This window comes from Labrus bergylta, chromosome 1 (genome assembly GCF_963930695.1).
Source record: "Labrus bergylta chromosome 1, fLabBer1.1, whole genome shotgun sequence".
Taxonomy (NCBI): Eukaryota; Metazoa; Chordata; class Actinopteri; order Labriformes; family Labridae; genus Labrus; species Labrus bergylta.
The window spans coordinates 2,050,590-2,064,310 of NC_089195.1; the positions used below are offsets into that span (position 1 = coordinate 2,050,590).

Genomic DNA, 13,721 nt, shown 5'->3' on the forward strand with positions numbered 1-13,721 from the left:
CTAGTCTAATGACTATCAACATTTCTATTTACATTACTTATCACATTCACCCCTATACACACACAGGTAGCAGAGGGTGCTACTTAAAAAATGTCCTCATGCCCTTAAGTCATGTTTATATAACTATTTTGGTGTCACCTGGCTGATGCATATAATTGAGTATCATCTGCATAACAATGAGCATTTATGGTGGGTTTACTCATAATATTACCAAGAGTAAGCATAGATGAGGATATATGGGTGAAAATAATCAGTCCAAGCACAGAACCTTGTGGAGCTCCATGGCTAACTTTGGTGTGTACAGAAGACTTATCATTAACCTGTGCAAAATATGTATGATCTGACAAATAGGATTCCAACCAACCAAAAGTGGTTCCTGTAATGCTGTGTAAATGTTCTAGTTTGTAATAGGATGTGATGGTCAATCGTGCCAAATGCCGCAATATGATCTGACAGGACAAGCACAGAGATAAGTGCACTGTCTGAAACCAGAAGTAGATCATTTGTAACTGGAAGTGGGTCAAGCGCCTTACTCCTTGGACAGGGAAGATATGAATCTTTTCTGCCAATCTTTTAACAGATTTGATTTTGTATTGGCATTACCGTTAGCACACTTGTCAATCATTTGCAGTGGAGCAGGGCTTTGAAAGAGGTGATTTTACATACTTTCATACGCCAATGAGGATGAAGTACCATAAATATATCTTCAGATTATGCATTAAATGCAGAACCTATGCAGTGCCAGACTAGATATTTTGTATTGGAAGGAATTGGCCTTCCTTTGTAACACAGTATTTTCTGTTCTGAGCAAGAGAGGCAGAATGCATTTCACCAAATTACAATTTATGGAACCCATCAGCAGTTATATTTATGTCTTTATACAGGTATCTGCTCGAAAGCACAGCTCTCACCATCAATTCAACTCTCGCTTCTCACGTTTTTATTCAGAATGTAAACAAAGGCCACACACAGAACAGGCCATATTGAAAGCCCTGAAAAGGAGGCCATTGCATCGCTAGGTATATGCATAGACTATAAATAATAGTGGACGAAGCCTGAGTGATGTTAGCTATGCAATTCAAAGCTTTCAGTGATGTCACCAGCGCGGAGGGCTGGAGGGCAAAAAACACTCAGGAAAGTAACGGCCACCGTTGAAAACCCTATGGAACTGCAGCACAGGCTTTTAATTTAACATCTACTATAAACGACACATGATTACATCATCTGACAACCATAACAAAACTAAGATATTAAGATAAACTCTGAGTTTGGGCCACTTGCGATACTTTAACAGCACACGGAACACTATTTATATCGCTAGAAACGGCAAAGTCCATGCCGGTGTTATGGTAAAAAGAGTTACCATGTTAACTGATGACTGTCAGCCGGTTGTCGTACGTCACGTGTCCTAAGAAAAGCCTATTTGTTTAGCTTTCATTAAAACATATCTCATAAGTATTTTTGACATTATGATAATACAAAACCGTAAAAAAGAGGCATTTGTTAGGATACTTTCAGTCTTGTTTGTCTGAAAGTCATCAGTTAACATTGTCACTCTTTTAACCGTAACACCAGAATGTCACTTCAGTGATATTGCTGATATTTAGAGGAGAATCCCTCTCCTTACATCGCTGTAGGATGAAAGTCTACAAACATACAGGCAGCTTTATGTATTATTGATCGGTCTGGGTCGATAATGCTGCTGTTTGAGAAGTGAAGGGCAAGATTCCTCATCATTCAAGCATTGGTAAGTGCTAATTAGCTAACATTAGCTAGATAGCGTTAGCTAGCAAAAGTACCAGCTGTCAATTTTAGTGTCAACTTTAGTTAATGGCAGGAATATTTAGATTTAGTCAACACTATGATTGATGCCAGGATGAGGAGATGTCCGATGTTTCCCGTCACAGGAAAGGATGGGAAGGCATGCATTAATCCACAAACGGCCTCCTTTATGTTTTTTTTCTCGGATTAAATTCTGTAGAAGCAAAACTCGGGCTCGTCTCCTCATCGGTTAGGGTATCACAATAAACAACAACTGTATTTAATTTGAAAAATTAAAAAATACAACAGATAAAAACACGTAGGGGGCAACTGAGACCATTAACTCCTCAGTAGCGTACAGTGGTAGGGAGCCTTTCATTCCTTCCAGGTGGGCGGTACCATAAGAGTGTGACGTAAAAGCTATGAATTGAAGGGGGCTTTGGAAGGCCATCGATGAAGGTCACCATGCTGGAAAAACAGTTTTAATCTAACTTTCTGTCACTGTAACAACAGGAAAGATTTGGAGCTGAGACGGTCTTCAGCCTTCTGACAAACAGCCACACTACACCTGGCCGTCAGGCAGGTCAGCCACTCGCCTAATTGTGAATAACTTTTATCCTTCATAAACTCAAAGTAGAGGAGTAAAGTAAAGTAAAAAAAATCACCCATCATAAAGTATGTATCAATGAAGACATGAGCTAATCAGACCAATTTCATTTTTTGAACCAGGCTGTAAACATGTTTATTTCTGCTGTTAATACTGACATATTTTAACTGGGGTGTGTATATGACTTCTGGTGCTTCTGCAGCTAGCCTCAAGCAGACACTCGATAAACTGCAGGTTTTTACACTTCCACATTGGCTTCAGGTTGCCCCTTGGGTATGTATCATGCTCAAACAATTGCCATTGGGTTTGGGCAGCCATAAATGTACGAATTGCTTTTAAAAAGATAGAAGAGAACAGCTGAGATTACTGCCCTGCTAGAAATCATGCTAGCAAGCTAGGTGCACAAGAACAACAAAGAAAAGTGGTTTCATATAATAAACAATAATAAAATGCTTGTACTCATCATCCCAACAATCTCTAATGGACTCTGTATTTAAGTGTCTCCATCTGTGTGCTTTGTGTTTTTTGCTTCTTTGTGTATAACATTTCTCATTGTAGAAAATCTAGCTAATTCTTGCTGCCACAATGGCATTGAAAACTTGAGAAAAAAGGCAAAGGTACAAAACTGTGTAAAAGATTTGTCGGGAGTCAAGAAACTACCCATCCCACAATCCATTGTGAATGATATCGCTTCTTCTTTAATGTTACTTTTGTAGTTGTTTTAGTGTTTGTTCTGTTAATACAAGTGTTGAAATATGTTTAATTTTGTGTGGTGGAATATATATATCCCATTCACTGATGCATAACAAGGTTTGTGTTAGCTAACTGACTAACTAGCTAGCCTGCTAGCAAAACTATCCGTTCTCATTCGGTGCCGAGGAGCGAGAAACATTGCCATGGTAACAGCAAGCTCCACCAATCAGAGACTTTGACACCCTATGGTCTAGTTCTTTTTACCTGATATCCCGAATAGACCATGTTTTTCTTAAAACAAGGTTGATAAAACTTGTGTCTCCAACAGGAGCATATACTATCATTTCATACACAGCTTGTGGTAAGTCTACCTAGGGTAGTTATGACATTATGGATAATAGTCAAATTGGCTATGGAGAAAATGAATGGGATTTTTACTTCAAGAACCACACTCTTGAGCCCTATTACTTAAAAGGGAGAAAGGTCAGTGAGTTTTAAGAGTCCCTGTGGAGAAAAAGGGCACAGCAGGTGGAAAAGTCTGATTTAACAGGTGCAAGCTTAATTTTCTGTTTTGATAGTTAAGTGTTCTAATAGTCACTTTTGGTAACTGATACCTCTTGAACAACAATACCACAGTGTATGTCTTTCACTATTTTCTCCATTGTTTCTACATCCTGTTTTTCACACTCCTTCCCATCCTTTCAGATTTTCTTTGTTCTCTTTTTTCATCTTGCCCTCCCCTATGTTCTTTGTTCCACCTCTCTTCTTTTATTTCTCTATGGAGTTGTCACTCTCTCTCCCTCTCAATGACAAGAGGACAGATGATGTCAGAATTCATTGGAGACATCTGCATGCAAGCATCTCCATCTGTGTGCTTTGTGTTTGTGCTGCTTCATGTTTGCATATGCATTTGTCTGGTGTACTCAGCTCTCATTTTGGAGTATTTTTCTGATGTGCGTCAATATTTCCTTGAATAGGTAGGATTTAGTAAAAGTATAAGGGCATGTGAACAGATCGCAGCAGAGTTCATGACGCACTCATCTCCTCAGAAACGACAAACAGACTGAATTGCATGTGCTCATGTCTTTTAAAACATGTAAATATTTTTGGACCACATTGTTGTGAAATGTGATCGGTCTACTCTGCTTATGCACGTGACACGAAGTATTTTTTGGGTGTTCGCTGTGCATGTGCGTGGATGCTGCCTGAGTGATGCAATGAGGAACGTCTGTCTCCCAGTGTGCCTGTAACATGGCATATCAGCATCACCGAGCACTGCCAACAAGAGTGTGTTCGCTCTTAAGCCCTCCAAATGTTCTCAGCTTCAGAGATCCAAGTACATGATTCAAACGTCACACCTCTTCTAGACATGCTCTTTTTGTTGTGTCTCTTAAATTTACTTCTGCTTTAGATAGATAGATAGATAGATAGATAGATAGATAGATAGATAGATAGATAGATAGATAAAAATGTTGCAACTAATGTTTCTTGTAATGAACATGTCTTGCATATGTCCACATGTTCTGGAAAACATATCTTAGAAATAACAAGCACCCCACTGGCAACAACATCTTTTCTGACTCTTTGATATTTCAAATAGATAGGTACCAACTAGCTGTGAGGAGGACAACAACACACAGAGGTTTGTACTAATTGGCCTTTAAACTGATTGCTGCAGGATAATATGTATGGTTATTGGTTGTTATAGAAGGAGATCACAAGTGAAAAACAGATTCAGAGACAGTGAAACGATGTTTTCAAATAGACAAGCAAAGAAGATCACATAAGTCAGACATTTTGACTCCAAACTAGTTACTAGTTACTAATTACTTCCATGAATCATAGGAGCATGTCAGCTCACGTTGGAGGTTACACGAAAGAAAATAGGGCAGATAGTTGAGAAAATCTTCTGATGTCAAAAGCTCAGTAGAGAGCAAGCGTGCTAAAATATAAACTCAGAAACACAAGATGTGAATGAAGAAGAGTTTTAGTCAACTCCTGAACAGAATAAAAGGATGGGAAAACTACGTATGTGCATGAGGAAGTGAGAAATTGCTGGCATATTGGTGTGTATGTGAGTAAGAAAAAGACTGTGAGAGGGCTGGGGGCCCAGCAGGTGGAGGCAAGTTGTGACAAAGTAGTGACGCATTTGATCAAGCGCACAACAAGCAGCCTCCCTTCCCAGCTCTGCTCTGCTCCCTCTCCTCTCATGAATAAATGAGCATCCTTTGATAATCATCTTCTCCACAAACTGTAGCTTCCACAGATACATTCAAGTCCCGCCTACAGCCTTTGCTGATGGATGACTGGCATTGAAGCTGCCCAATTGTACCCACACAGTTTATATGTACTTCTAGAAGAAAATGCGTCATGGAATTTTTCTGCCACACAGAAGCATGGAGACCAATGGGAATGTGAAGGATGAGCTGTCTGCTTTAGCCTTATATAGTCATGACAAAGTGTGATCCTCCAACTGAGCTCTGTGTGTGTGTGTGTGTGTGTGTGTGTGTGTGTGTGTGTGTGTGTGTGTGTGTGTGTGTGTGTGTGTGTGTGTGTGTGTGTGTGTGTGTGTGTGTGTGTGTGTGTGTGTGTGTGTGTGTGAGTTTGTCTTTTGTATGCAACAGCTTTCTATTTGCTTTATTTGTCAGTTTTGATGACAGTGACCAATATAAGCATAATTGCAAACAGGTTAAAACACATTTTTAGAAAACCATGTTAAAAAATACCTTCATACATGATGACTAGTTTTCCTTCTTCTCCCAAGCAATCCAGTAATATCCTAATATATAAAATACTTCAAGATACTCTTGAATAGATGATTTTCATATCATCATTTCTCCTCATACATTGTAAAATTACATTTTCAACAAAAGTAATTAGTACTTTGCATTCTATCAAAAATCAATATCTGGTTGCTCAGAATGAATCAGAATCAGTATATTTACACATACAAGGAATCTAACTTGCTGTTTTGGTGCAAAACAGTTAATAAAGGGAAATAAAGCAAATTTAGCAAGAACTTAAATACAATAAAATATAAGAAGCAACTGTAATTAGTTCTGAATAATATCTGCATAGCTCCAATTCATAAAAAATGCTTGCTCAAGGCAGGTCTAGAGTGACCATACTCTTTGTTATATTTTTTTAATTAGTCCCAGTGAAAGACAGATGTTTAGCATTTTCCCTTAAGTTATTACTTTCTAGAAACCCAATTCACTTTTGTTTTTTAGTGATGATTGCATCTTGACTCTGTAATGGATAGTATTGGTCCGGCTGCATGCAACTTCGGTAAATAGTACACCGACATATCTCAACATTCTCTCAATGGATTGCCAAAGATCGATTACTCACAGCATCATGTGAACAAGATTGTGAACATGAACATTTCACACTTTAACACTCATTACTGCTAAATATCAGAATGAAAACATTTTCAAAGGGAACATGTAAAACTTGCTGTTCTTAGATGCAGCCTATCTGCCTGCATGACTGTAGACACCATTTAAATGAACTGTCTGGATGCTCTGATGATCAGTTTTAATAGTGGGAAGCTTGAGGTTGACAGGTGAGTATCACACAAAGTTACAGACATTTTATTAGTTCAGGGAAACTCTTTCCAAGGAGAAAGAGATATTTTGTAAGAGACTGTCTTTGAAAAATACCAAAATTATTTGAATAACTCAAACTGCTAAAGCCTTATACAGCTTCAGATGACCTTTGAATCTAACCTCTGTACTGCCTGGTGATGATGGATTTATACTGGAATCTAATTAAGAAGGGCCAGCATTATGAGTAAGAGGATGGATTGCTGAGGCCGATAGCCTTTACAAAGTACATATTGGCATATGCGTTCCGAGTTAGACTACTTAAAACATTATCACAATAATTAACATCTACAGCTTGTAAATAATTAAAGTAATTATTAGAACCCACACCAGTGGGAAGACCTTAATCCATTCTTCATATAGGAAATTCCATTTTTAGTGGTCTACAGGTGCACATAAACTCCCAAAGAATGATTCATATTTATATTTAAAAAGCAGTCTTGCACATATGTTTTTGCAAAACAGTTCCATTAATGTGCCCTGCAGTACATTCATTGTAAAGTGTTATTGTTTTCTGCATGTTTCAAATAGTAGGTGTTTATGGTGTCAGCTGAGTTTTGTGCCATTTACAATTGCTTGGCTTGACTTGACTGTGAATAGTAATGAAGTTTACACTACTCATACTGTGGTTTCATCTCCACATTTCCGCTTCTCAGTCTTTCTCGGCTGAACTGCTGCACAGTTTAGAAAGCTGGATTACTGCCTGGAGGAGTTACACAATGGCAAGTGTGGCCGTGTGTCCACGAGTTTGTGCGGGGGAGTGTGTGTTTATCTGCTTTGATTGCTTTGGCTGGACAATCGCCAAGACATAAAATGAAACAACACAAAGACATTGTGTTAAACAAGTATGAATGTATTCTTTCCTTATGCTGTATCTTTGAACAACATGTTTTTTTTCTTTTACAGTAAAAATAAATAACAAATTATTGAATCTGTCATACAGAATTATTATTTCATTCTTAATTACAAAACATAGAACGTGTACAATGACAAGGGAACAAAGGGAAACTGGCACTTTGGTCGTCTGAAAGTGACCTCATTGTGATGGCCACTGAAGAGCACCCGGGCTCAGTTTGACCTCCTCTGCAAAACCCAATAAAAGACTTAACAACAGGATGACACACTGAATATTTCCTCCATACATTCTTATTATTACAGTGACCTTCATTTTCAATCTCTCAATTCATCAGGTTACATTTTCTGTCAATTTGAAAATAAGAGAGAGAGAAATGGATGACATTGTTTGTATTATTTGTAATACAAACACTCACACACGCTCTGTGTGTGGGTCTGTTTATGTGAGTGCCTTTCTCACATTACCTCCTACTCTTTCACACCTACTACATCTTGGCCTTGCCCCTGTCACCTCCACTGGAGCCAGGGACCATCTCCTTCCGTATTCTCTCAGCCCTTGAGAGATGCAGAGAGCTTGAGGAAAAAGGTGGGCAAGTAAAGAAGAAGAAGAGAAACTGTTGCTATACATCAGCACACCTCCACTGACTGAAGACTGTGTGAATACTTGTTTTGAATAGGGAGGAATAGATAAACACTGACTATATTTGGTTATTTCCACTTCCCTTATTTGTATTTTATTTAATGCATGCTCATGTGATTCTTGCTCCAAACTTTTTTGCCGTCTCATCTAAAATAATCCCCTGAACTGAATGTGAGCCTTCAGGACCAGAACCTCTTATCACTTCTCATTATCTCCACCAGTTTCTGTCTTTTTTTATCTCCTGCTCTCTCCGGTCCAGACACTCACCAGACTTTCTCATTGCTCTCTTAGTATATTTACTAATCAGCTAGTTCGCACTGCTTCTGTCCATCTGGCGTCGCCCACCGATGAGTCACTGTAGTGGCAAACTGAATGACGTATTTGCTTTTGCAGTGATGCCAGCTTGTTAATCCATTCATCCTATTTTATCTCACCACACATAGACAGATGTCCATCATAGCAGGAGCTGAGTGCCCTCTATCTGTAAGACCAAGTCCATGTGGTCAGTTCCTATCATCTCTTCTAGTCCCTTTTATTCACAGTTTGGTCACATTGGTGGATTCTGCTTCTTTATAGTAAACTTTTGGGGTTTTTTTCTGTTACCCCATAATTGTAATTCTTTTAGCTTGGAACACAAAATGACCATGTAGATAACTGTGAATCATTTTTTAAAATACATTCTGCAAATATTGCTCAAAAAAGTATGATAGACAACATTATTCAGGAAATAGTCACCGTATCTTTATATCAAGAAATGCATCTTCATTCAACAATCTTTACAAATCAAATGAAATCATTATGTCACAGAAAGACATTCAAAAAGCAAAAATATCTGGCTTCCTGACAGGAAGCAATCTTTCCCTGTGGTTGTCGTAAATGACACTGTGTATTCTGTAGCAAAAATAATGGATGAGCAGTATGAATTGAATAACTACTGATGTGTAGATTTGATACTTTTCTCCTGCATGTTGGTGCTTCTTCCACCAGCCGTCTCCTTCAGGGTGTTGTCTTGTACTCTTGCTGCTTTTGTCCTTATTGCTGCAACAACACTGCCCCCATTCCCCTCTCTTTCTAACACTGTTTCTTAAATAGAATATCCTCCCCCACTCCCCTATTAGTCAATTTCCTTGTCTTCATACCTTCTGGTTTGTTGACCTTGCAGCCCTCTTTGTGACATTATCTTCTCTATTATTGTAAAGCCATGCCTGATTGTGTGTCCTGCTCTGTCCTGTAGAAGTATACCCTGGATCAATATGAAATGAGAGTGCTGAACCACACATATCAACACTCACTAAAACACAAACCTATTTACATGACACTTTAAGTGGTTACAGTACTGTCATCACTGTGCACTGATTCTAACAGTAATTGTAATATTGGTAGCAGCCAGTTAATTGGATGCACTAATAGCACTAGTAGTTTGAACTTGTCAAAAATTGACAACATCATTATCAACTGCTTTCAAACCGTGTCGATACTTGTGATGGACTCAGCCCTCGTAGCCCTGATTTCAGGGAATCACGACATCATACAGGTAAGACACAGAAAGCCATACCTGCAGAGTATTGTAGATAAATATGACTTCAACTGAAGAACTCTTAGCAGCCCTGAAAAGTGTTGAGCCCTGTGGTCGATTCCAAAACTGACCATCCCCCCCATCTCCCTTGCTGTTGCCTTGAGAACTGGCATAGAGCAAAGTGGGCAAAGGGGAGTCGAGAGTCTAACAGGGATCCCCACAGCCTATAAAACAGGCTTAAAGGGAAAGATGTCGACTAAGAGTCAGATTCAGCCGAACAGTCGGTTGAGGTTCAGGCAGAGGCTTGAAAGAGAAAGGGCTAGTAGTGAGAGGACTGATGGCGAGGAGGATGAGGGAGAGGAGGACGATGGAGGCAGGTCAAACTCAGGTGGACATTCGAGCTCGAAGCATCGCAGGGTGACACCTGAGTCCTCGTTGCCGTAGTTGGCCCAGTACTCTTCTGGGTCGAGTTTGGGCAGCGCCAGCTCATCCTCACCCAACTCATACTTGACCACTGAGGTGGTTGTGGACGGGCCTTTCCCGTACAAACCGGCTTTAACGGTCTCTGAGGCCTTCTCGATGACGCCTTTCATGGACGACTGGGGCTTGTTCTTGTGAAACCACCAGCGGGTTTTGGTGCTGAAGGTGGTGGTGGTGGAGCCAGCGATCGACCCTGGGTCGGGCAGGGGGCAGGGAGCGAAGTCCATCTCACGGAGAAAGCGGAGGTCCTGGCCACGGCGTGTTGAAGGGGATGCGCAGATCACCTCGGAGGAAGAGACGCGGGCCTCGCGGAACCACTCCCACAGGCCACGGGACTCGCAGCCGCAGGACCAGGGGTTGGCGTTGAGGCGGAGGAACTCGATGCCTTGTGTGTCCCTCAGGGTTTGACTGGGCAGCTCAGCCAAGGAGTTGTTGAAGAGAAAGAGCATTGTCAGGCGGCCGAGGTCGCGAAAGGCGCGGCGGTTCACCTGTCTGATGCGGTTGTCGTGGAGGAGAAGGCGGTCGAGGTTGACCAGGCCGTGGAACATGTTCTCCGAGAGGGTGCGGATACGGTTGCCATGCAGGAAAAGTTGGCTCAGGTTGATGAGGTCAGAGAAGATGTCGTCTTGCAAGAAGTGGAGATTATTCTCCTGTTGAACAAAAGAGAAGACAAACGGAGTTAGACAAAGTTACATGGTTGATGATATCAGTTAAAGGAAATGTATGATGCTGTACAGGAGAGGGTCACTGCAAGTTCCACCCCTACCTGCAGATAGAGGTACTGCAGGCTGTACAGCTTGTGAAAGATGTCATGAGGCAGGGCAGTGAGCTTGCAGCGGTGCATGTGGAGGCTCTGGAGCTTCTCGAGGCCGCGGAAGGCTCCCCCATCCAGCCGATGGAGGCCAGGGTTGTCCCCTAGGTCCAACTCCTCCAAGTCCCTTAGCTCACTGAAAGCCCCTGCCTCAATCCACGTGATGTTGTTTGAGAACAGCCACAGAACCTGATGCAAGAAGACATGTGAACAAAAAAAAAAACGTGAATATGACTAACCTTCAAACGGTGGGAATCAAAAAGATATGCATAAATAGATGTTTCTTTAAAATGAAAAAATAAAAAACTGCATTCATTTTCTTACTGCAAATGCTGTTTTTCAAAACTCATTCTTACCTGAGTCCCAAAGCCAAACGAGCCAACTCTAAGCTCCGTGATCCGGTTGTTCTGGAGAAACACACGCTGCGACTCATAGGGCACTCCGACCGGGACGGCGGTGAAGTTCTGCGCCTGGCAGCTCACAGTCATGGGCGTCGGGTAGCACACGCATTGTTGCGGGCACGCCGATGCCGGACTTGGCTTGCCGAGGACCAGCCACACCACCAACCAGAGGGAGAGACCGCCTGTGGAAGAGCGGGAGAGAGGGAGAGACAGAACGAGGTGAGCTGGAGCTGTCCGAGGTGCTGAAATCATCTGTAGCTGAAGCCTCCATTACATCATTTCTCTGTGTCTATACGGGTGCATATTAGCACACATTTTGGCTGTGGATTGACTTAAAATAATGTTTTAAACTGATAAAGCCTGAACTCTTACATGAGAAATACTGTTTCTCAATAATAAATTAAGTTTACGCGTGAGCACTCCACCTCAAACGCCAATTACGCACAGCAAAATCACAACGTTTCAAGCAAAAGTAAAAACAGCTTTTAAAAAGTAGGTTACTTCAATTCCACTTGAAATCATTCGATGTTAGCATGTCTCTACAATGCCTTCCGTGTTAGGCATTACATGAGTTACTACAGATTGTCTTTCTATTGTATTATGTATAATACATCCAATCATATATTCAATTTCGATTTCAAATGGAATATGTTAAACTTATATTAAGCCGTCAACAGTTGTGACCGTAGTTGCACAAGCAAGACAAAGCAGCACAAGTGAAGTAAAGCAGCATGAACTCTATCTGCCTGAAGAGTCCAAAGCCGAGGAAAACTTACTTTTGCAGTTGCGCATGATGGAGCATCGTCGGCTCCGATAAATCGGAGAGGTTTCCATCCTGAACCAAAGCCCAAAGCGAGTTAGCCTAAGAGGTTGAAGTAAAGCCTGCTATCTCCGCTGATGCCCTGGTTCCCGAGTCGGAGCGACTGAGAGTGTGCCGTTTGATGGCTACCAGTGTCCCATATATACTCAAGCATCCCGTTATTGCCTACGGCAGTGGGCACCGTGGAATCTCCTACGTCACCAAATCAGGGTCATGAATGAATGAGGGCGGCGAGAAACGGAAAGGGGCGGGCCGGACCACAGGGGATTCTCTTGGAGAGTTTGTACGCGCGTAAAGACTGGTTGGAGACGTGCGCGCAGAGTCTGTGAGAGGAGGAGACGTTTTCGACGCACATAGGAACAAGAGGAAGGGAGGGCAAGAGGGAGTGAAAGTAGAAACAGCAAAGGGAGGGTAGAGAAAGGTGGGGGCAAGGCATGGTGCCCGGTGATGATGACTGGGCTGTGTGGAGGAGCGGAGGACGGGTAGGAGAGGAGCGCACAGCTCGCTTCCTGGCTGTCTCTCTCGTGGACCGTTATGGTCTGTTTCCGGCCTGAAGCAGCCAGACAGAATGCAGAAAAGGCTTAGATGGTGCTGTCTTAGGAAAGGAGGATGCCCCCCGAATTATGATTCAGCCACAAGGGAGAATTCCGTGCCAGAATAGATCCACTCAAAACAACTCTTATTGAGAAGTATTACAGGTACTACGACGTAGTCCAGCAAGCCTGTATGTAATTATAGCTGCTGACATAATTCATTTGATGATGAAGATAAAACATGGCATCAATTAGCTTTATGAGGCAAGAATGATAGATTGTGGTAAGAGATAGATGTGTACTGTATTTCTATTTAAGGGCATTTGCACCAAACTCTAGAAGTTCTAGAAGATTTTAAATTATCTCTTATTTCTCAGTTCAGGTTCAATTCAATGTTAGGAAAAGGGCCTGTAATAAAGCCATAAATATAGCAAAAACACAGCAGTGATTTCTTTAATATGTATGCCACTGAATGTCTGTTTTGCTATGAGTCGGTGCCTCAAGCTGTCAATGCTTGTGTTTGAACACCAGCTGTAAGACAGAAAGATAGCATAAATCATACAGTGATGAATTAAACGACCGTTTCCCTTTTCATTGATCAAACCAAATATTATTTAGAAATGTTTTAAACGACTTCAGTTGTTTTAATAAAAAGTAAACTATTATGGAAACCAACACCACAGCCTTCCAAAAGATTAATTGTTTTTATTTTGACTTATAGATAATTTCATTTGAAACTTAGTTTGTGTCGTGGTGCCATTAGACATTTTTACAATTTCTTTTCCTCTATCAATGTAAATTGGTGAACAAAATATAAGCAACCTTTGGGAGAAATAATGCAATGCAATACACAAACAGTGATAAGCCTCAAGGTGTATTGTGTGAAGGACTATTTTATAACATTGCATGGTATCATGGGTTTTTCTTTCTGGGAATTTCTAAATATTATTTCACAAGGAGGTAGAAATGAACAGAACTGGACTTTTTTGTGCAATATTG

The 13,721-nt window shown here is 41.1% G+C and overlaps 1 protein-coding gene across 1 annotated transcript; it reads right to left on the reverse strand.

Annotated features, from left to right (window-relative positions):
* Positions 1-7,498: 7,498 nt before the first annotated feature.
* On the reverse strand, positions 7,499-12,445 carry rtn4rl2a (reticulon 4 receptor-like 2 a). Its single transcript, XM_020641696.3, is given in 5 exon segments — positions 7,499-10,807; positions 10,924-11,157; positions 11,325-11,551; positions 12,146-12,253; positions 12,256-12,445. Coding segments are annotated over 5 exon segments (1,518 nt in total). The 5' UTR covers positions 12,344-12,445; the 3' UTR covers positions 7,499-9,946.
* Positions 12,446-13,721: the final 1,276 nt, after the last annotated feature.